General features: G+C 54.8%; 1 protein-coding gene and 1 pseudogene across 1 annotated transcript; both read left to right on the forward strand.

Annotated features, from left to right (window-relative positions):
* Positions 1 to 343: 343 nt before the first annotated feature.
* On the forward strand, positions 344 to 1,000 carry LOC125516707 (uncharacterized). Its single transcript, XM_087530290.1, has 2 exons — positions 344 to 860; positions 939 to 1,000. Exons 1-2 carry the CDS (start codon positions 353 to 355, stop codon positions 998 to 1,000), a joined length of 570 nt encoding a protein of 189 aa, XP_087386416.1. The 5' UTR covers positions 344 to 352.
* Positions 1,001 to 1,775: 775 nt separating this feature from the next.
* Positions 1,776 to 22,010, forward strand: LOC147965105 (uncharacterized; annotated as a pseudogene).
* Positions 22,011 to 23,798: the final 1,788 nt, after the last annotated feature.

Below are 23,798 nucleotides of genomic sequence, written 5' to 3' on the forward strand. Positions count from 1 at the left end.
CCCGATTTTCATGGGGTGGGGCCCCTCCCCAACTAACGCCCAATCAAAAACCGCCGCGTAAAATCAATCCTGTAAAAACCTGTATGTGTAGCATTGTGGTGTGGGTGGTTGTGGGGGGGGCGAAGGGCTGGAGATGCCCTCACTGCCTCAAAGTAGAGACGGGAAAAAAGGGCGAAGGACGCCTAGTCGTAAGTCCCATCCCCACGTCCCGAGCTCAAGCAAATGACGCAAAGCCAGCGCAGCACTGTGCTCCGTGCTTTGACCACAACCACCACCGAATGCGGCAATGCTCGCCGGCCGCTGCGGCCACTACTGACGCAGGTGAGTTTTCCCCTCCCCTGCCGCCGTCGTTATGGATCCGGCATCCGAGGAGCTCAAGCGCCACGGCCACTACCTCAGCTCGCTCATCCGCCGCACCAAGCTCAATGTCGCGCCCGCCCGGCCACCTCCTACTTCTCACCCGGAGCCAGAGACGAAGCTGGAGTGGGAGCGCTCACCCATCCGCCGCACCAAGCTCAAGCTCAACGCCGCTCCCGCCCTCCCTCCTTCTACCACTCACCCGGAGACCAGGAAACTGGAGCGGGAGCTGGGACGTAAGAGCCAGAACCTCGTGGAGGCCAAGGTGGTGGTGGAGGAGAAGGAAGTGAAAGAGGGTGACGGAAAGGGGAAGGAGGAGAGGAAGGTCTCGGTGCGGGTCCGGGCGGCCGACATGCCGGTGGTGCTACAGCGGCGCGCGATCCGGCTCGCCTACGATGATGTCTCTACAGCACTGCGGGCCGACGGCAAGCGTCTAGCCCTCGCGCTCAAGAAGGTACACCATCCATCTCGTGATAAAAACTTCAACCGGTTACTGCTCTTTGGTAGCTAGGGATAAATGCTTGTGCACTTGTGCCGCGAGCACATTGTTGAAATCGTTTGGTGTTGTGGACCTGGTGCAGAGAAAATGCAGTCATCCAGTGGTAGTAGATATGCAAGTGATTCAGATTTAGAAGATCTCTAGCAGATTCGCTAAAATCCGGTACTGCAAAATCGTTTTAGGCTTGCCACAAAAACAATTTTGCGCAAACATGAAGTCCCCAGCAGATATGATCCCGTAAATCTCGTACTTCATATTTAGAAACATCTTCACGCTAGAAAATAGTTCATCACAACCATAGTGCATACATAGGTACAAACTTCACTCTACAAATTACAAAATGTCGACGGTCACTCGTCGACACCGAGGTAGATCTTGGCGGTGGACTTGCGGAGCGCGTTGGGGAGGTCGTGCTCCTCCTTGGCGGCGAGACGGTCGGTGACACCTTCTTCTTCGGCTGCCAAAGCTTTCTCCGCGGCGACGATCTCCGCATCGGCCTCCCGACACTTCTGCAAATGCGGGAAGAGTTAGTCATGGAGCTCGTAGAAGCCGGCCCAAGAGGTGAGCCGGCCGTAGTGGTGCGCTTGCTTCGAGTGCCATGGTTCAACGGTAGGCCGGCTAGAGCTGCCAGCCTCCGCATCATGCAGCGTGAGCTTGCACGGAGGCGACCTACCATGGCCACCACGCCCGCCAGCACCATCGAGCTTTGATGCCCTCACCGCCTCAAAGTAGAGACGGGAAAAAAGGGCGAAGGAAGCCTAGTCGTAAGTCCCATCCTCGCCTCCCGAGCCCAAACAAATGACGCAAAGCCAGCGCAGCACTGTGCTCCGTGCTTTGACCACAACCACCACCGAAAGCGGCCATGCTCGCCCGCCGCTGCGGCCACTACTAACGCAGGTGAGTTTTCCCCTCCCCCGCCGCCGCCGTTATGGATCCGGCATCCGAAGAGCTCGAGCGCCACAGCCACTACCTCAGCTCGCTCATCCGCCGCACCAAGCTCAATGTCGTGCCCGCCCCGCCACCTCCTACTTCTGACCCGGAGCCGGAGACGAATCTGGAGTGGGAGCGTTCGCTCATCCGCCGCACCAAGATCAAGCTCAACGCCGCTCCCGCCCTTCCTCCTTCTACCACTCACCCGAAGACCAGGAAACTGGAGCGGGAGCCGGGCCCTAAGAGCCAGAACCTCGTGGAGGCCAAGGTGGTGGTGGAGGAGAAGGAAGTGAAAGAGGGCGACGCAATGGGGAAGGAGGAGAGGAAGGTCTCGGTGCGGGTCCGGGCGGCCAACATGCCGGTGGTGCTGTAGCGGCGCGCGATCTGGCTCGCCTACGATGCTGTCTCTACAACACCGCGGGCCGACGGCAAGCGTCTAGCCCTCGCGCTCAAGAAGGTACATCATCCATCTCGTGATAAAAACTTCAACCGGTTACTGCTCTTTGGTAGCTAGGGATAAATGCTTGTGCACTTGTGCCGCGAGCACATTGTTGAAATCGTTTGGTGTTGTGGACCTGGTGCAGAGAAAATGCAGTCATGCAGTGGTAGTAGATATGCAAGTGATTCAGATTTAGAACATCTCTAGCAGATCCGCTAAAATCCGATACTGCAAAATCGTTTGAGGCTTGCCACAAAAACAATTTTGCGCGAACGTGAATGCCCCAGCAGAACTGATCCCGTAAATCTCGCACTGCATATTTAGAAACATGTTCACGCTAGAAAATAGTTCTTCACAACCATAATGCATACATAGGTACAAACTTCACGCTACAAATTACAAAATGTCGACGGTCACTCATCGACACCGAGGTAGATCTTGGCGGTGGACTTGCGGAGCGCGATGGGGAGGTCGTGCTCCTCCTTGGCGGCGAGACGGTCGGTGACACCTTCTTCTTTGGCTGCCAAAGCTTTCTCCACGGCGAGGATCTCCGCATCGGCCTCCCGACACTTCTGCAAATGCGGGAAGAGTTGGTCATGGAGCTCGTAGAAGCTGGTCCAAGAGGTGAGCCGGCCGTAGTGGTGAGCTTGCTTCGAGTGCCATGGTTCAACGGCAGGCCGGCTAGAGCTGCCAGCCTCCGCGTCATGCAGCATGAGCTTGCGCGGAGGTGACCCACCATGGCCACCACGCCCGCCAGCACCACCGGCCATGGAGGAGAAGAAAAAACGGAGGAGATGCGGCGGGATTTGTCACCGGAGTTGGGGAGGGCTAGTGACGGGGCGGGCGGATTGCGACCGAGGGTATAGGGTTTGCTAACCCTAAAGCTCGGTCGGCCCCGTACATATAGCATCAGAGGAATGGATTTGCGGGCCGCCTGTAAAAAATTTACAGGCTGGGCTTCGTCTAGCGGATCTGTTCGGGCCAATAAAACGTCGGCAAGCTTTTGCCGGATTTGCTAGAGATGCTCTTAGGAACCTAGAAACGTAGTGCATCTCCAACAGTTCCCTTAAAAGAACTCCTAGTAAAAGTGCATTTTGGAGGTGGCGTGGCAGCAGCAGATGGTGGTCATGGGTGAAGTCTGATAGACCCACTAGGATCGTGTAGGCCGGATCTTTCCGGTAACCTACCTTCCTTAGGTGCGGATGAGCTCGATCCAGAGCCAACCATGGTGAAGTAGAGGCCGGTGGTAGCAGAGAGATCGAGATGGAGAGGTGGCAGTGGTGCTTCCCGTGAGCACAGCGATTGCCCTAGATCGTAAGGGGATATCGGTGGGGAGTCTGGCGGCACGGTGAACCTCGTACCGTGCGCCCCGGCCCCCACCACTTTGTATATCACAGGTCACAAGGGCCCACCAACCATAGAACGGTTGGGCGCCCCCGATCAGGGCGCGAATAGATCAGGGCCCGATGGGCCGTTGAGCCCACTCGGTGGAGAGATCAACCTAACATTCTCCCCCTTGATCTCAACTTTTACTTTTAACCTTATACTTTCTAGTTTATTTGTTTTATCACATATTGGTACATAGAATCATACAGCTACAACATACGTTATGATCAGAAGCAAATTCTGTTCCTTTTGGGCCTATCCAGGAATCATAAGGCTTTCCCTTAAACCCATGTCGGCTATGTGTTCCTTGAACACATTGGGTGGTAAGCCTTTCGTTAGCGGATCCGCAAGCATATCCTTTGTTCTTATATGCTCGAGACTTATAGTTTGATCCTGGATTTTATCTTTCACAACATAATACCTTATCTCTATTGTTTTGGCAGCATTACTCGACTTGTTGTTGTGAGCGTAAAATACTGCGGGTTGGTTGTCACAGTACATCTTTAGTGGTTTGTGAATACAATCTACCACTTTCAAGTTGGGTACAAACTTCTTTAGCCATATCGCCTGCCCCGTGGCTTCGAAGCATGCTATGAATTCTGCATACATCGTGGATGATGCAATTATCGACTGTTTGGAGCTTTTCCACGAAATAGCTCCCCCAGCGAGAGTGAAGACGTATCCTGACGTGGATTTTCTATCATCTCTGTCCCCCGCAAAATCTGCGTCTGAATACCCTTTTATCTCTAGGGAATCAGTTCTCCTGTATATTAGCATGTAGTCCTTCGTGCCTTGCGCATAACGCAATGCTTTATTTACCATCTTCTAGTGCTTCATGCCTGGATTCTCTTGATATCTATCGAGTACCCCGGTGATAAAAGCTAAGTCAGGGCGAGTGCACACTTGTGCATACTGTAAGCTGCCAACTGCCGAAGCATATGGTACTGCTTTCATTTGATCGATCTCGTACTGGTTCTTGGGACATTGGAATTTCCCAAAACTATCACCCTTGACTATAGGAGCAGGTGTGGCTTTACTCGCATGCATATTATACTTTTTAAGAACCTTTTCTAAATATGCTTTCTGCGATAGTCCTAAGACTCCATTGTTCCTATCTCATTGAATTTCTATGCCCAAAACATATGATGCTTCACCAAGGTCTGTTATGTCAAAATTTGAGGATAAGTATTTCTTTGTTTCTTGTAGTAGACTAACATCACTACTAGCAAGCAACATATCATCCACATACAAGATTAGGAAATATATTTCCCATTTTTGAACTTTGCATAAATGCAATTATCCTCAATGTTTTTGATAGAGGCAAAGGTGTCCCGTCTTTCGATGAGATGGTGGCTATCGTTTTAGAGGAAGTCAACTTTGATGATCCGACTACGAGCGTGCGAGGACGTCGCGCCTTAGCAACCGCTAAACCAATTGTAAGGGGTTATTGACCACGCCGGAGCACGATCAACCTGACCACGAGGGCTTGTTTCCTACGAGCAAACGAAGAACAAGCAAGAAACTGAGATGTCAATCTGGATATTGCGAATATAAGATGAAAGCTTTATTGATCAAGGTGGGGTTCTGTGACGTCTTGGTCTGGTCGTTGGACACAAACCAAGTACGTGAAGTTGCAGCTATGGTGAACTTTTAATCTAAACAAAACCCAAAGTGTAAACGACGCCCTAAGGGATGTATATATATGGAGGAAGAGGGGGGATTTCGTGGCCCTTGGAGGAGGGGTCCGAAACCAACCCTAACTCTTGTTTCCCTACACATACGGACTCTAAAAATAGCCTATACTTAAGTATTTCGAAAATACATGGGCCTGGCCCAATAATAAGGTGACGCGGCACCTAAAATAGCCTCTGGACGAAATTTATGAAGTGGCATCTTGTATATTTCGTCCAAGGCTTCATGCACTCCTTATAGTGGCTTCAAAGTCTTGAAATCATCACTTGTAACTCCGTTCTTGATTCCCTTGCGCATGCCATCATCTCCATGCTTAATCTTGCTCCAAGGTTCATCTTTCTTGTCAAAGCTAGGCCCTTCATTTGTAAGCAAAACAAATGTATCCAATTTAGGCAGCATCATATTCTCATGAACATTAGAATCATTACCAAGAAACGAAAGTACCTGATAATTCAATTGGCGTGCGCGAGCTCTAGTAATTGGTCTAGTATGTATAGCAGCAAGGGCTGTGGGTGTAACAATGGTATTGATGTCCTCATCATCCTCCCCTTCTTGAAATGAAGTCGTCCTCGACAAAAGTTCATCGTCCTCACCCAAATAAGGCTTCAAATCTGCAATGTTAAGAGTGGGACTAACCCCAAAATCTGCAGGCAGCTCAAGTTTATATGCATTAAATCAATAGGTGCACGAGGTAGGAAACCATACACAATTTCAAAAGGGCACATCTTAGTATTAGAATGCAATGAACGATTGTAAGCAAATTCAATATGAGGCAAGCATTCTTCCCACATTTTCTTGTTATTCTTCAAAACAGCCCTAAGCATAGTAGACAATGTTCTATTGACTACTTCAGTTTGTCCATCAGTTTGAGGGTGACAAGTCGTACTAAAAAGCAGCTTAGTCCCCAACTTAGCCCATAAACATCTCCAAAAGTGGCTAAGAAATTTAGTATCACGATCTGAAACAATAGTATTTGGCACACCATGCAAGCGAATAATTTCACGAAAGAACAAATCTGCAACATTAACAGCATCATCGCTTTTATGACATGGTATAAAGTGTGCCATTTTCGAGAACCTATCCACGACAACAAATATGCTATCCCTCCCCTTCTTTGTTTGAGGTAAACCTAAAACAAAGTCCATAGATATATCCTCCCAAGGAACACTAGGTACAGGCAAAGGCATATATAAACCATGAGGATTGAGTCGTGATCACTTAGCTTTTTGACATGTAGTGCAGCGAGAAACAAAACGCTCAACATCCTGTCTCATCTTTGGCCAAAAGAAATGTGTAGCAAGTATATCCTCCGTCTTCTTGACGCCAAAGTGTCCCATTAATCCTCCTCCATGCGCCTCCTGCAACAAGAAAAGACGAACGGAGCTAGCTGGAATGCATACCTTGTTAGCACGAAACACAAATCCATCGTTAAGAACGAACTTGTTCCAAGTTCTCCCTTCCTTACAATTCTGCAATACATCTTTAAATTCAGCATCATGCACATATTGATCTTTAATGGTCTCCAAACCAAATATTTTAAAGTCAAGTTGTGAAAGCATAGTATAATGACGAGACAATGCATCAGCAATAACATTTTCTTTACCCTTCTTGTGTTTAATGACATAAGGGGAAGTCTCAATGAATTCAACCCATTTAGCATGTCTACAGTTCAGTTTTGCTTGACTTTTAATGTGTTTCAAAGATTCATGAGCAGAATGTATAACAAATTCCTTGGGCCATAAATAATGTTGCCATGTTTCTAAGGTCCGAACAAGAGCATATAATTCTTTGTCATAAGTAGAATAGCTCAGACTAGGCCCACTCAATTTTTCAGAAAAGTATGCAACAGTTTTGCCATCTTGTAATAACACACCTCATAATCCAATTCCACTAGCATCACATTCAGGCTCAAAATTCTTATTAAAATCAGGAAGTTGGAGTAAAGGAGCATGTGTCAACTTATCTTTCAATACCGTGAAGGCTTCTTCCTGTGCGGTACCCCAAACAAAAGATACATCCTTCTTTGTAAGCTCGTTGAGAGGTGCAGCAATGGTGCTGAAATCTCTCACAAAGCACCTATAGAAACCAGTGAGGCCAAGGAAACTCCTCACTTGTGTGACCGTTTTGGGCTGCGGCCAACTCTCAATAGCTTCAATCTTGTCTTTATCAACTTGAATTCCCTGGGGAGTAACAATATAGCCAAGAAAAGATACTTGATCGGTGCAAAAGGTGCACTTTCCAAGGTTACCAAACAAACGTGCATCACGTAGAGCAATAAAAATAGCACGTAAATGTTCCAAATGTTCCTCCAAACATTTGCTATAAATCAATATGTCATCAAAGTAAACTACCACAAATCGTCCAATGAAAGCACGTAAAACTTCATTCATTAACCTCATGAAAGTACTAGGTGCATTAGTTAACCCAAAAGGCATAACTAACCACTCATATAATCCAAACTTAGTTTTAAATGTTGTTTTCCATTCATCTCCCAATTTCATACGAATTTGATGGTATCCACTACGCAAATCAACTTTGGAGAATATTGTAGAGCCACTCAATTCATCAAGCATATCATTTAGCCTAGGAATAGGATGACGATAACGAATAGTAATATTATTAATGCCTCTACAATCAATGCACATACGTGACATACCATCCTTTTTCGGCACTAAAATGATAGGAACAGCACAAGGACTAAGGGATTCGCGTATATAACCTTTGTCGAGCAGTTCTTGTACTTGACGCATAATCTCCTTCGTCTCCTTTGGATTGGTACGGTATGGTGCATGGTTGGGTAATGATGCACTGGGAATTAAGTCAATTTGATGCTCAATCCCTCGAATAGGTGGTAATCCCGGTGGCACGTCTTGTGGAAAGACGTCAGTGAACTCCTGCAAAATTTTAGTGATAGCAGGAGGCAAAGAGGAAGGCACGTCCTTGAATGAAAATAATGCCTCCTTGCACAGAAAAGCATAGCAAACAGATTTGTTAAAATCTAAATCATCAATATCAGATTTGGTGGCAAGTAAACATGCACTTTTCAATTTAATTTCAGAAGTAACACTAGATGGTTTATTATTAGGCTGCATTTGTTGCTCAAATTCTATTGCCACAATCTGATTTTCACTTTTATTTTTCTCCTGTTTTGCTTTCTTAGCTCTATTAATATCATCTTTCAAAATGAAATCAGGAGTCATAGGAAGCAAAGTAATATTTGTATCCTTATGAACAAGAGTATACTGATTGTTTCTACCATGGTGTACAGAATTTTTATCAAATTGACATGGTCTACCAAGTAATAAGGAACATGCTTGCATAGGTACCACATCACAATCAACATAATCAACATATGTAGAGATACTAAAATGCACACGAACGTATGTGTTACCTTAACCTTGCCGCTGTTGTTGAACCATTGGATGTAGTAAGGATGTGGATGTGGTCTTGTGGTGAGAGATAGCTTCTCCACCATATGCATGCTAGCCAAGTTATTGCAGCTCCCTCCATCTATGACATGAACAGAATGTTCCTTCACAACTCCTTTTGTATGGAACAAATTATGCCTCTGATTTTGCTCAGCTTGTGTAGGAACGCAAGACGCTGGGAAGACCGTGGCCCGCGCCAAGGGTGGCGCGATCAACCTCGCGAGGATCGCTGGCAAGACCCGCCTTGCGAGGGAGGTTGGAGAGATCAGCCTCGCGACGGAGACTGGAGGGATCAGCCTCATGAGGATCGCCCGCAAGGCAACGCAGGCCTCCCACCGCTGCCGCCACAGCCAAGGAGAAATGAGGACCGCCACTAGGACGAAGGGGCTGGGGGCTTCCAGGAGTCGCGCGCGATCGCCTGCATACTAGGCGGGGCACAAGCCCCAGCCTCTCAGCGCATCTTCGAGCAGTTCGCCCGCGAAGTGAACGCAGTCCTCCCCAGGCTCGAAGCCACGCGCCCTCTCAGGTGGTCGGCGTGCGCCATCACGTTCAGCTCAGCAGATTAGCTCAAGTGTGCGGCTACAGCCGGAGTTCTCCCGATGCTTTGTTCCCCAATCATCAGCAACATGGTGGTCACCAAGACCCTCATCGATGGCGGGGCAGGGCTCAACGTCCTGTCCGTAGAGACATTCAACAACCTCCAAGTGCCCTACAGCCAGCTTCAGCCAACCAAGCCTTTCTCCGGTATCACCTACGGCTCCACGGTCCCGATTGGGCAGGTCCGCCTCCCTGTCACCTTCGGGGCACGCGAAAACTACCGCACCAAGCTCATCGACTTCAACGTCGCTCACATTCGCCTGCCGTACAACGCCATCCTTGGGTACCCAGCGCTGGCCAAGTTCATGGCCGTAACTCGCCACGGCTACAACGTCCTCAAGATGCCAGGAAGCGGCGGAGTCATCACGGTGCCATGGGAAGAGAAGGACGCGGTGTGTTCCCTAGAACGAGCCTTTCAGGCCGCGTCACTGGAAGACCCGGATCGTGGAAGCAGGAGGCCTCCCAAGACCGCCCCTAAGAAGAAGAAGACATCGTCCGGCCCGACCACTTAGGAGGCAGGCCCCTCTGGGCCCGCGCCTGCACAGGCGGAACCTCCTTCCATCGCATAGGAAAGCGCGCCCGGCACCCTCCTCAGGCGGGGCTCGGGGGCTCTCCCCTGGAGGGCCACCGACCTAGCTAGGGTCACGAGGGAGGCGCTTGGGCACCACATGGAGGCGTGTTTCGAAGCACGTTTCCCTCAAGAAGGAGCAAGGCAAGGAGACCCAGACCCTCAGGAGTTCGTCAGCAAGGCCATTCAGGAGCTATAGGAGTCAAGAGTCATGAAAGGCGGCCGCCGCCTACCAGCAGTGGCTCCCCATCCAGGCGAGGATGGTGGGCTGCGCTTCTGCATCCACATACCAGGGCTCAACCGAGTCGCCTCTCTGGAGCGCCTCTGGCCCTCGTGAGTGGGGCGCTGCGGAGGCCCACCCCACAGCTATGTTCGCATGCCTTACGGGTTGCCGAACGCGGCTGACATGTACCAGCGCCTCATGAGGGGCATCACGGAGGCATGAGAGGCAGGGCGTTCCACAGCCCTGGCAGGGATGGAGATGGCCCGTGAGGAGCCGCCAGCGCCTCCGGAGCCTCTCGAGGCCCCTCGGCCTAGGGGCTCGTGAGGATCGGCTCCCGCAGCCCACCGAGCCTGCTACACCAACGCTCCTTCGTCCTCAACATTATCAGGTGACATCTTTCGAGTTTTGTTTCCAGCTAGGAGCGCCCCGCCCCCAGGGCTGCATTATTCCCAGGCCGCGTGGGTCCGTCGGGCATGTATCCCTTTTTATTCCATATTTTTAGCTTACCTTGTTGGGGGCGCCCCTCGGGCTGCATGATCCCCAAGCCGCTCGTGCCAGGCCCAGCGGCATGTATCCCATTTGCGTTTATTTCCGATTATGCGTTAGACCCACCATGCTTGATTATTTGATGCCGGTCCACGAAACCTCTTCTTCTCCATGCCGACCACTTGCACGTTAAAGGGGGGTACCTGGGCATCGCGACTCAGGGCTCTTACTGGCTCTCCAGCCCTCACCCTCTGGCCTTGTTCATGGCATTGCGACCTGGCATACCAGCGACGGCTGAGAACAGCTCGAGGGCCGGGACCCGAGGACGTAGAGTGCCAACATCTAACCAATTTGCAGGGACACATCACAAGATAAGGCCCAGTGCCAGGCGCAACCCGCCTAGAGGTAGGGCCCAGTGAGTCCCGCGCTGGCTCACGGGTGCCCAGATACACCTTGCCTGGCCCTACCGTGCCAGCCACGTGTCAGGGCGGGGCTGTACACGCCCCGGGGGCTCCTCCCGGAGGGGGGCCCCCTCCCACGTACCAGTGGAAGCACCATGCTCCGCGCTGGCTGACGACACTGCCAAGGAGCGGCTATGCCCGTACACATACGGTAGCGCTATGCTCCGCGCTGGTGATAAACAACTGAGGGTGGCCCCCGGGCCGCACCAACCTTAGGGAGCCCAGAGCTCAGTGTCTAGCCTCATCGTAACGCCTCCCCTCGGGAGTGCCGCGTGAGGGGGCTAGGAATGGGGGCTGCGCCTGGGTCACACCCAGACGCACGCCGCCCAGCCAGGTCCCCCCAGGTCTAGTTCGTCGCGCGTCTCTCCCCGAGCGGAGCCAAGGTACGAAGGCCGTTTGAGCGTCAAGGGGGACTCCTGAGCATCGCGACTCAGGAGCCTAACTGGTCACGTAGCCCCTCACTCCATGGCCCCGTCCTGGTTTCCGGTCGGGACCAACGCTGGGTGAGGTACGCGCGCGGCCGGGCTCTGCAGACGTAGAACAGTAGATCCACCCGCATCACGCCTCCCTACTTGCTGTTCGTGCGTCAAGGGGGACTCCTGAGCATCGCGACTCAGGAGCCTAACTGGTCATGTAGCCCCTCACTCCGTGGCCCCGTCCTGGTTTCCGGTCGGGACCAATGCTGGGTGAGGTACGCGCGCGGCCGGGCTCTGCAGACGTAGAACGGTAGATCCACCCGCATCACACCTCCCTACTTGCTGTTCGTGCGCCAAGGGGGACTCCTGAGCATCGTGACTCAGGAGCCTAACTTGTCACGTGGCCCCTCACTCCTTGGCCCCGTCCTGGTTTCCGGTCGGGACCAACGCTGGGTGAGGCATGCGCGGGGCCGGGCTCTGCCGGCGTAGAACATAAGCAAGTAGGAAGGAAAGGCACAAATTTCAAGAAGTTCAAAAGAAAATATTACAGTCCACACTATTATCTCAATGCCAAACGCAAGTTTAATGCCTCCCCGAGGCATGATACATGTGCAGGAATTAAAGACAGGACAGGAGCCGCGACGGAGTCACTTGTCGGCGATGGAGCGGCGCAGATTGAGTACGCCTCACGGAGCGGTGGGGTCGGCAGCGCCTTGCTTCGGCTTGGTGCTGAAGGCCCGGAACTTCCCCAACTGGGCCTCTGCGCGACCCTTCACGGCCTCGGCAGTGGCAGCGGCACGCTCGCCGCTCACTGGCTCCAGTAGGCTGTCGAGGTCGACACCGGGATCGCGAAGGTAGATGTGGGTGAGGAACCGCGTCATTGCTGCAGAAGACAGGACACGCGCCTCGGCCCCGGCCGCGGGGCCAAGGCCAAGGGCGACATCTTCAAGAGCGTGAACCAGAAAGGGGAGCAAAGGCGAGAGGGGAGAGACACGCGAGGACCTCGCCGAGCAACCTCGCGCCTGCCGATGCACGGACCCGGCGACACACCAGAGAGCGGCCCCTGATCCTCGAGATAAGTCATCACTCAGAAGCGCCAGCTGCCGTGGCACCATCCCCGCACCTAATGCTATCCAGTGTTAGCAACGCCGCTCTCCTTTCTCACCAAACGACGGCTGCTTGAGCGCCAAAGAGGACCTCCTGAGCGTCGCGACTCAGGGGCTCTTACCGGACTCCGGGTCGCTCACGTCGTGGCCTTGACCATGGGATCGCGACCTGGCATACCAGCGACGGCTGAAGCCGCCTTGGGACTGGGACCTGTCGGCGTAGAGCACCAAGCCCTCGTGAGGCTCGAAAGGGAGGACTAAGCTAAGACGGAATGAGCAACTCGCGCAATTCTATGACAAGGGTTATATTAACAAACAGGATCACAGGCACCTTACAAGCCCCCACGGGGCGCGTTTTTGATTCCTCGCAGGGAACAGATCCTAAAGGGACACAAACTACGCGCGACCCTGCAAAAGACGCCATCATCAACAGTGGGCCGTCAAGCACCGACGCCAACCCCATCCAGATCAGAGTCGGCGGTGGCCTGACGAGCCCGCCCTGCTCCGAGCGGCGCCAGCTCGGGGGTTCGTAGCTGTCGTCGCTCGTCTCCGGAGTTGCGAAGAGCTCGCCGGAGTCGCTGGAGCCTCCGACGCCTCCACCGCCTGAGGAGCCGCCAAGGGAGCGGTTGGCGGGCCCAGTCCTCGTCGCGGCAGGGTCCTGGCCACCTTCCCCGGGGCAGCACTCCAGCCGGCGCCCGCTCGCATCGAAGACCTTGTAGAGCATCACCGCAGCACCGTTGTAATCCAAGTGGACAGCGAAGACGGCCCTTACCCTGCAAACCCGGGCGATCTCTCTCCGGCCCCGAGTCATGAAGACCTCGCCCGGGGCAACGACCGCGACCTCTGCCTCGGTCGCGAGGGTGCTGCAGCCAGAGCTCCAGGGGCTCCCCCTGCGGGACGATGGAGGCGAAGAAGGGAGGAAGGCGGATCCAAGACTGAAGAGGAATGGCGATGTGGAGCACGAACTCTCGGGAGGAGCCCTCGGTGTGGACCCCAAAGGGGACAACCCACACCTTCATGACCCATCGGCGCCACCCCTGGCGGTCAGCATCAGCTCCTTCGGGGCCCTCGACGTGGGCGTACAATGGCAGCGGGAACCCCGGCGGCACCCGCTCGCACCAAGGCCTCGACACCACCTGAAGGGCCCCCTCATCCGGGCCACGGGGGGCGAGCCGTTTCTTCGGCGGGAGTGGGTCTGGTTCCCCTCGAGGAGCCTTTCCCTTCTCTGTCGAGAAGAACCAGCGGATCGGAGCCATCGCAGCAAGAAGGAGCAAGGATCGGGAAGAAGGAGAAGCAAGGAGGGATGCACTGGAAGGGCGCGCGCTGTTCCGTATTTATGGCCGGCGAAGGCCAACTGCCGACCTCCACGATTGCAGGTAATCATGACCCACTTTGCATGCAGGGACTTGTCCAATCCGTGTAGTTGACAAGGCGCCATGGGGAAGTGGAGACGCCCACGTCCAACCAACCGCCACGCGGCGCCCAAGGCCGCAGGTAGATAGGGCCCGCGGCGCTTCGCTCCTGCCCTTCCGCCTCCCTGCACGGCCAAGTCCGGGCACGCCTTGGGCTCGGGGGCTACTGTCAGCATTCTGGGAACGGGGGTCCCCAGACTTGCCTGCCTGCGGCCTGCGGCGTGGCTCAAAGGGGGGCCCAGCGCGGCCCATCTTCACCAACACAAACCCAAGACCCTCGCGAGGGGCCAAGACTCACAGGGCGGATGACACAGAGCTTCCTCAGGCGCGACCTCGTTAGGCTGGCTCACGAGGAGGCAGAGAGATCAAGGCGGGGTACCTCCCGAGGTGCCCATGACGCAAGCCATGACGACCGGGGGCGCCAGGCGGGTGCCAGCCGCGCAGTGTCCTCCCTTCCTCTTTGGTGCAAAGGGGGCAAGCGCAGCCGTGGAGTACTGAGGCATCGGGCAAAGGTTGCCGTTTCGGTGCAACGAGACCAAGACGAGGAGGACTAGAAGATGGAGGTCACTGTGGAGCCCAAGACGGCGTCATCACCAGAGCTTTGCGCAGGCAAAGACTACTTTTGTCAGGACAGTTGATGCTAGCTGTCCCCCTTCAAATTAGCCCACCATTGTTGGCTCCCTTCCCGCTCAATATTTGGGAAGAGGACCAGGGCCTCTATAAATAGGACCGGCCACCCCCAGAGCCAAGAGAGCTGGCTGGGGGATCGAAGGATAGAGAAGATCCGGTAGAGAGAGAGAGAGGAAGGTGACTGAGCTCCTCCCAGCAGTTCATCTCCCCAGCCAAGAACAGACCCTCGCGAGGATGTTCTTCCTTGTATTGTTCATCATCATCAGCCCAAGAGGCAATCCAGCACACCACACACTGGAGTAGGGTATTACACCACAACGGTGGCCCGAACCAGTATAAACCCTGTGTCTCTTGTGTTGTTCTTTCCATAGTTTAGATCCTAGCAAGGTGGAGGGGTGCAGTTAGGTAGGAGGCGAAGTCTCCGTGCGCACCCCAGTGTTCGAACCTCAAGGGTCTGTCGGAACCCGAAATCCGACAGGACCGAGCTTATCGACTTTGACGTCGCTCACATTCGCCTGCCGTACAACGCCATCCTACAACGCCATCCTTGGGTACCCAGCGCTGGCCAGGTTCATGGCCGTAACTCACCATGGCTACAACGTCCTCAAAATGCCAGGAAGTGGCAGAGTCATCATGGTGCCATGTGAAGAGAAGGACGCGGTGTGTTCCCTGGAACGAGCCTTTCAGGCCGCGTCACTGGAAGACCCGGATCGTGGAAGCAGGAGGCCTCCCGAGACCGCCCCTAAGAAGAAGAAGACATCGTCCGGCCTGACCACTCAGGAGGCAGGCCCCTATGGGCCCGCGCCTACCCAGGGGGAACCTCCTTATATCGCATAGGAAAGCGCGCCCGGCGCCCTCCTCAGGCAGGGCTCGGGGGCTCTCCCCTGGAGGGCCACCGACCTAGCTAGGGTCACGAGGGAGGCGCTTGGGCACCACATGCAGGCGTGTTTCGAAGCACGTTTCCCTCAAGAAGGAGCAAGGCAAGGAAACCCAGACCCTCGGGAGTTCGTCAGCAAGGCCATTCAGGAGCTACAGGAGTCAAGAGTCATGAAAGGCGGCCGCCGCCTACCAGCAGTGGCTCCCCATCCAGGCGAGGATGGTGGGCTGCGCGTCTGCATCGACATACCAGGGCTCAACTAAGTTGCCGCTCTGGAGCGCCTCTGGCCCTCGCGAGTGGGGCGCTGTGGAGGCCCACCCCACAGCTACGTTCGCATGCCTTACGGCTTGCCGAACGCGGCTGACACGTATCGGCGCCTCACGAGGGGCATCACGGAGGCATGAGAGGCAGGGCGTTCCGCAGCCCTGGCAGGGATGGAGATGGCCCATGAGGAGCCGCCAGCGCCTCCGGAGCCTCCCGAGGCCCCTGGGCCTGGGGGCTCGTGAGAATCGGCTCCCGCAGCCCACCGATCCTTCTACACCAACGCTTCTTCATCCTCAACATTATCAGGTGACATCTTTCGAGTTTTATTTCCAGCTGGGAGCGCCCCCCCAGGGCTGCATTATTCCCAGGCTGCGTGGATCCGTTCCTGCGGCGTGTATCCCTTTTTTATTCCATGTTGTTAGCTTACCTTGTTGGGGGCGCCCCTCGGGCTGCATGATCCCCAAGCCGCTCGGGCCAGGCCCAGCGGCATGTATCCCATTTGCGTTTATTTCTGATTATGCGATTAGACCCACCATGCTTGATTATTAGATGCCGGTCCACGGCACCTCTTCTTCTCCATGCCGACCACTTGCAAGTTAAAGGGGGGGGGGGGTACCTGAGCATCGCGACTCAGGGCTCTTACTGGCTCTCCTGCCCTCACCCTGTGGCCTTGTCCATGGCATCGCGACCTGGCATACCAGCGACGGCTGAGACCAGCTCGAGGGCCGGGACCTGAGGACGTAGAGTGCCGACATCTAACCAATTTGCAGGGACACATCACAAGAAAAGGCCCAGTGCCAGGCGCAACCCGCCTAGAGGTAGGGCACCGTGAGTCCCGCGCTGGCTCACGGGTGCCCAGATACACCTCGCCAGGCCCTACCATGCAAGCCACGTGTCAGGGCGGGGCTGTACATGCCCCGGAGGCTCCTCCCAGAGGGGGCCCCCTCCCACGTACCAGTGGAAGCACCATGCTCCGTGCTGGCGGACGACACTGCCGAGGAGCGGCTATGAACATACACATACGGTAGCGCGCTATGCTCCGCGCTGGTGATAAACAACTGAGGGTGGCCCCCGGGCCGCACCAACCTCAGGGAGCCCAGAGCTCAGTGTCTAGCCTCATCGTAACGCCTCCCGTCGAGAGTGCCGCGCGAGGGGGCTGGGCACGGGCGGCGTGCGTCTGGGTGTGACCGTGCCCAGATCAGAGTCGGCGGCGGCCTGAAGAGCCCGCCCTGCTCCGAGCGGCGCCGGCTCGGGGGCTCATAGCTATCGTCGCTCGTCTCCGGAGTTGCGAAGAGCTCGCCGGAGTCGTGGAGCCTCCGACGCCTCCACCGCCTGAGGAGCCGCCAAGGGAGCGGTTGGCGGGCCCAGTCCTCGTCGCGGCAGGGTCCTGGCCACCTTCCCTGGGGCAGCACTCCAGCCGGCGCCCGCTCTCATCGAAGACCTTGAAGAGCATCACCGCCGCACCGTTGTAATCCAAGTGGACAGCGAAGACGGTCCTTACCCTGCAAACCTGGGCGATCTCTCTCCAGCCCCGAGTCATGAAGACCTCGCCCGGGGCAACGACCGCGACCTCTGCCTCGGTCGCGAGGGTGCTGCAGCCGGCGTGCTGCAGCCAGAGCACCAGGGGCTCCCCCTGCGGGACGACGGAGGCGAAGAAGGGAGGAAGGCGGATCCAAGACTGAAGAGGAATGGCAACGTGGAGCACGAACTCTCGGGAGGAGCCCTCGGTGTGGACCCCAAGGGGGACAACCCACACCTTCGTGACCCGTCGGCGCCGCCCATGGCGGTGAGCATCAGCTCCTTCGGGGCCCTCGACGTGGGCGTACAATGGCAGCGGGAACCCCGGCGGCACCCGCTCGCACCAAGGCGTCGGCACCACCTGAAGGGCCCCCTCATCCGGGCCACGGGGGGCGAGCCGTTTCTTCGGCGGGAGTGGGTCTGGTTCCCCTCGGGGAGCCTTTCCTTCTCTGCCGTCGAGAACCGGCGGATCGGAGCCATCGCAGCAAGAAGGAGCAAGGATCGGGAAGAAGGAGAAGCAAGGAGGGATGGACTGGAAGGGCGCGCGCTGTTTCGTACTTATGGCCGGCGAAGGCCAACCGCCGACCTCCACGATTGCAGGTAATCATGACCCACTTTGCATGCAGGGACTTGTCTAATCCGTGTAGTTGACGAGGCGCCATGGGGAAGTGGAGACGCCCACGTCGAACCAACCGCCAGGCGGCGCCCAAGGCCGCAGGCAGATAGGGCCCGCGGCACTTCGCTCTTGCCCTTCCGCCTCCCTGCACGGCCAAGTCCGGGCACGCCTTGGGCTCGGGGGCTACTGTCGTCGTTCTGGGAACGGGGGTCCCCAGACTTGCCTGCCTGCGGCCTGCGGCGTGGCTCAAAGGGGGGCCCAGCGCGGCCCATCTTCACCAACACCAACCCAAGACCCTCGCGAGGGGCCAAGCCTCGCAGGGCGAACGACGCGGAGCTTCCTCAGGCGCGGCCTCGTCAGGCTGGCTCACGAGGAGGCGGAGAGATCAAGGCGGGGTACCTCATGAGGTGCCCATGACGCAAGCCATGACGACCGGGGGCGCCAGGCGGGTGCCAGCCCGCGCAGTGTCCTCCCTTCCTCTTTGGTGCAAAGGGGGCAAGCGCAGCCGCGGAGTACCGAGGCATCGGGCAAAGGTTGCCGTTTCGGTGCAACGAGACCAAGACCAGGAGGACTACAAGACGGAGGTCACCGTCGAGCCCAAGACGGCGTCATCACCAGAGCTTTGCGCAGGCGAAGACTACTTTTGTCAGGATAGTTGATGCTAGCTGTCCCCCTTCAAATTAGCCTGCCATTTTGGCTCCCTTCCCGCTCGATATTTGGGAAGAGGACCAGGGCCTCATTAAATAGGACCGGCCACCCACAGAGCCAAGAGAGCTGGCCGGGGGATCGAAGGATAGAGAAGATCCGGTAGAGAGAGAGAGAGAGAAAGGTGACTGAGCTCCTCCCAACAGTTCATCGCCCCAGCCAAGAACAGAACCTCGCGAGGCTGTTCTTCCTTGTATTGTCCATCACACACTGGAGTAGGGTATTACACCACAACGGTGGCCCGAACCAGTATAAATCCTGTGTCTCTTGTGTTGTTCTTTCCTTAGTTAGATCCTAGCAAGGCGGAGGAGTGCAGGCAGGCAGGAGGCGAAATCTCCGCGCGCACCCTAGTGTTCGAACCCCAAGGGTCTGCCGGAACCCGAAATCCGACAGCAGTCCCATCCCATCCATGAAAAAATCCATGGGCAAAAAATTGTGACCATGTCCAAATCTGATGGATATCCATACCCATTGGATATCCACCTTACGTGGGGGTAGAAGCTGGCAGCGGTGGCCACCTCTAGGGCTATGAGAGGAGTAACTCATGGAGATGGCAACGATTCTCAATGACAACTCATTTAATCAGTGTAGATAATAGGATGAGAAGGTGCGTTGGAGTATGTTACGATGGGGATTGTGTAATTTATTTTGGATGTTTTAGATAAAGGATAAAATTATAGTGGGACATGTGACTATGGGGTAGGGGTTGTAGAATATTGCTTGTTAAGTCAGACGATCGGGTTGGGTTTGGATATATCCATGGGCACAAGATTATGTACATGCCCTATCCACGAGTAATCGGGTCGGGTTTGGGCGCTGCCCATGGGCGCAAAAGCATATCCAGATCCTATCCATTCGGGTTAGATATCCATGGGTATCCATGTCCATGGATAAAATTGCCATCCTTACCTGCTGGCCTAAACTCGGCCTGGGCCGCCCGTAGCTGAGGCCTCGGCCCAGCTCGCGCGGCAGCGCCCGCAAGCCTCCTCTTTCGGCCCAGTAGCCCATCTGTGGCGCTAGGGTTTCAATCTGGCTGTTCGTGAAGATCTGACGGTCCACCCGCAATCCTCGCCAAAACAAAACCACCACGCCACTTTGTCCGGATCGAAAACCCTAGCCATTCTCTTCGATCTGTCCGCCCTCTCTCCCCGTCGGGGCGACTAACGCCGGCCCGGCCGCCGGCCCTGGTCGTCGGCATCGGCTGCCATGCCTTTCCCTTCCCTTTCCTTTCTCTTTTTTGTTGCAGAGGGAGACTACGATGCGAGTTCCTCCTCTACTCTCATGGCCATGCCCAACAGCGGGGAGAAAACCTCACCGGCCGCCGGCGACGGCGTCTAGCCGCCGCACCGAGCAGGCCGCGTGGGTCCCCTTTCGTTTTATCTCCCGCCAACCACCTCTCTGTTCTAGAAAGGGACGCGGGCCGAGCCTTTCTCTGCACTCCTTGCGACTGATGCAGCATCGGAGCAGACGGCGAAGCATGCGCCGTTGCCATCCCCCTCGCCGGTTGTGCGTTCGGCTTGCAGTGAGCGCGCCGCCGTCGAGCGGTTTGGCCGCGGTGCCCCCCTCCTTTTTTTGTCTTTTTCCTTTCTTTTCCGGCGAGCTATTGCTAGCTCCGGTGGTTCTTCTTCCGGATGGCTCGGCATACCGATGCCCATCCGGATCGAGAGGAACAGGCGCGGCCAGAGTGGCGGCGCACTTTTCTTTGAGATTTCTTTGCCCATCTAGGGTTCTTTGGGGGGGGGAGGGATTTCTTTTTCTTTCTCTGTTTTATCTTTTTACAGAAAATCATGTTGCCAAGATGGCCTGATACCATTGATAGACCCACTAGGATCGTGTAGGCCAGATCTTTCCGGTAACCTACCTTCCTTAGATGCAGATGAGCTCGATCCAGAGCTGGCCATGGTGAAGTAGAGGCCGGTGGTAGCAGAGAGATCGAGATGGAGAGGTGGCAGTGGTGCTTCCCGTGAGCACTGCGATTGCCCTAGATCGGAAGGGGATATCGGTGGGGAGTGTGGCGGCGCGGTGAACCTCGTACCGTGCGCCCCGGCCCCGACCTCTTTATATATCGCAGGTCACAGGGGCCCACCAACCATAGAACGGTTGGGCGCCCACGATCAGGGCGCGAATAGATCAGGGCCCGATGGGCCGTTGAGCCCACTTGGTGGAGAGATCAACCTAACAAAGTCATGCTGACGTCACACTTTTATGGGAAGGTTTACGGGAAGGGTCATTTCCCCCTATATGTAGGGGATGTTGGGCAGATTATATGGGTTCCGCCAAAATTTTTTTAGTGATACGGATCTATGGGAGATGCTCCGACGTGTTGTTGCTTATGTTCCACCTTTTCTTTTGAGTTGTATGTTCCACAATTTAAATGTATGAGATTAGTGCTACACATGTTGGTTCAGTTGCCAGTTGGTTAGACTTGCAACAAAGTTAGGAGGCATGGATTGAGTATATGGGTGTTTCTGGTTTAAGTCTAAGTCTTCTGTTTGCCTAGTTTTATCAGTGTTGTGTTGACTAGAAAAAACGCACCAAAGTGGCTATCTGGTATGCAGCACAAGGAACACCAGTGCAAACGTAGTCAGGTGGTAACCCATTGTTGTGTTGTCCTGGCCTTGTAATGCTGCTGGTGACAGACAGAGAGCATGTAGGATACCGGGCGCCTCACTCCGTTCTAGTAGAAGAGGTGATCTGTAAGAGAAGAGGCGAAAGGTGATTGGAAGCTAGTAGCAAAAAGTCAATTCAAACTACTCCCTCCGTTCTAAAATAGATGACCCAGCTTTATACCAAAGTTAGTATAAAGTTGAGTCATCTATTTTGGAACGGAGGGAGTATATAACTACTATTTGAACGGAACAGGCTGAAGGAAGTGAGACTGGGATTTGTTCCCAAAACTGGAAGAACTAGTACCTTTTAGCCCTCGTACTAGAAATGCTACTCTATAGTTGTTTTTGTGAAGAGCTTTAAAATGTTCAAACCTGTGTAGAACAACATAAGTTGGCTGGATATGGTAGCTAGCAATATTTATTTTTGACATATGTTGCATGAAGTTGATATTCCCCACTTTCTTAATATAATTTCCCTTGTTTATTTTGTTCTCACTTGGCCATTTCTTTCATTTGTCTGATATGTCTGGAACTCTGGACGTGTCACAAAGCAGTCTTCATATGTTTAGCTGCACCGTTTTGTGCAGCCTTAAGCACTATTTTGATTGGTAAATATTTGCTTACTGCAGGAATTTGACATGTCATACGACCCTGCTTGGCACTGCATTGTTGGGACAAGCTTTGGCTCCTATGTTACTCACACATTGGGAGGTTCCTTATACTTCTCTGTTGACAAGGTCCACATTCTTCTCTTTAGAACTGCTGTTGAGCCATCAGGCCATCTGCGGTGAGACCTAGAATCAGTTTATTAGGTAGTCTAGGTGCTCTGTAGTCCGTATGGGATCATCTAACAAGCAGAAGGGTAAGGAGGGTATGATAATCTCAATGAAAATATGTTGAACCAATCTGTTATAACTTCCATGTATTAGCACTTGTTGACTTTCATGGCTCGCCTTAGGAGGTAACATAATGCCTAAGCTTGTAACCTTGACTGCCAGCCTTGATTGAGGCCTGAATCGGCAAAGCCTAGCTCCAGGGCTTCCAGCATTGTAATTCCACTTAATTCCTACTGTTCCATTCTTCTGCCTAAATGATTTTTCAGATTTGTAATGTTTACATACATGGTGCATCACACATAAAATATAGTGGCATGAAGAAGCCATGAGAACTGTTAGAAGGGATTGTTAGAAGGGACAGAGAGGGCTTGGTGGAATCGATTGTTTATTGCCTGAGCCTTGTGGGCGCAAGGGATAAAATCCTATACTTCCTAATAGTCATGATACTCAACATTCCCCCGCAGTCAAAATGGTAGTGACGCAGACGGTGAGATTGAAGAAGAATCCTAAGGCAAGCCGACGGACATCCCCCAACAATTGTAACGGTCGACGCATCGCGGAAGTTGTGGCTGGAGTGAAAGCCGATGAGGTTGCTCAAGCAAGGCGATAGCCCTTTATGTCGGTGTCGAGGTAGTCAAGAGCGTAGGATGGTGTAGTCGTGCGAGGGACGCCATGGTCGATGTCGAGTTGGGGTGGCCAGTGTCGAGGTAGTCGTCGTGGACCGAGAGGAAGAGCGTCGCCGAGGACCGGGAAGGAAAGCGGTGGCGACGGCGGCCCGAGGAGGAGGCCGGGACCGCGGCGGCAGTGCTCATAGTAGGCGAGGAAGAACACGACAACATGACGAAGGCCGGCGCAGATGGTGGCATTCACGCGCCTAGGAAGACGGCACGACGCATACCACACAGGAGTCGACGCGCGTGAACGACAAAGTGGACCACGTGCAGCGGCACTACGACCTGAAGAGGCGGCGTAGTGGCGGCGCGCGGATGGGACGACGGCAAGGAAGACCTCAGGGTGGCGGCAGGGACCGCGTGTCACGCTCGCTACGGCCCGACGGGGTGACGCAGCGGCAGCGCGAGGGTTGGTGCAACCACAGGGACGGCTTGAGTGGACGGCCTCGGGGCGGCGGTGGAACGCGGGCCACGGCACTACGGTTCGAAGGGGCGACGCCGCGACAACATACAGATCGATGTAGCTGCGAGGAGAACCATAGGGCAACGGCAGAAACCGCATATCACACTTGCTATGGTCCGATGGGACGACACATTGGCAACGCGAGGATCATTGCAACCATGGGACGACCTGAAGCGGATGGCCTCAGGATGGCCGTGAACCGCGGGTCGTGACACTACGGCCCGAATAGGCAGCTGCAGCGTGTAGATCGGTGCAACCGCGAGAGTAACCGCGGGGCGGGGAAGCTGCCGTACGAAGGGACGACAAAGGTGCATCCCATTGTTCGATTGACGTAGAGCCGCATAAACTTGATGACGATTTTCATGAAAACAATGTGCGGACGCGTCGGCACAGTCAGATGTGACAGGAGGAGCCCGGCCAGTAGCGCGCAGCCAGACAGGAACGCATCGAAAGCACAGGCACGACCAGGCATGAAAGCGGTCACACCCGTAGGGCCGCAACACATACACCAGCCAAGACCAGCAGGCGCCGGATGCCAAAGTAGCCGCAAGCTACACGATGCGAGCCAACGAGCAGCGCAGGTCGGTGCGAACGGCCACCGCACTTGAT

Source organism: Triticum urartu, chromosome 6A (genome assembly GCF_056163025.1).
Source record: "Triticum urartu cultivar PI428250 chromosome 6A, HENAU_Tu73, whole genome shotgun sequence".
Classification (NCBI taxonomy): domain Eukaryota; kingdom Viridiplantae; phylum Streptophyta; class Magnoliopsida; order Poales; family Poaceae; genus Triticum; species Triticum urartu.

Bases quoted from the DNA above. Each gene is read 5' to 3' on its own strand.
- LOC125516707 (XM_087530290.1), top strand. From the start codon at position 353: ATGGATCCGGCATCCGAGGAGCTCAAGCGCCACGGCCACTACCTCAGC. The intron at 861-938 runs GTAGCTAGGGAT...GACCTGGTGCAG, and splicing joins CAACCGGTTACTGCTCTTTG to AGAAAATGCAGTCATCCAGT.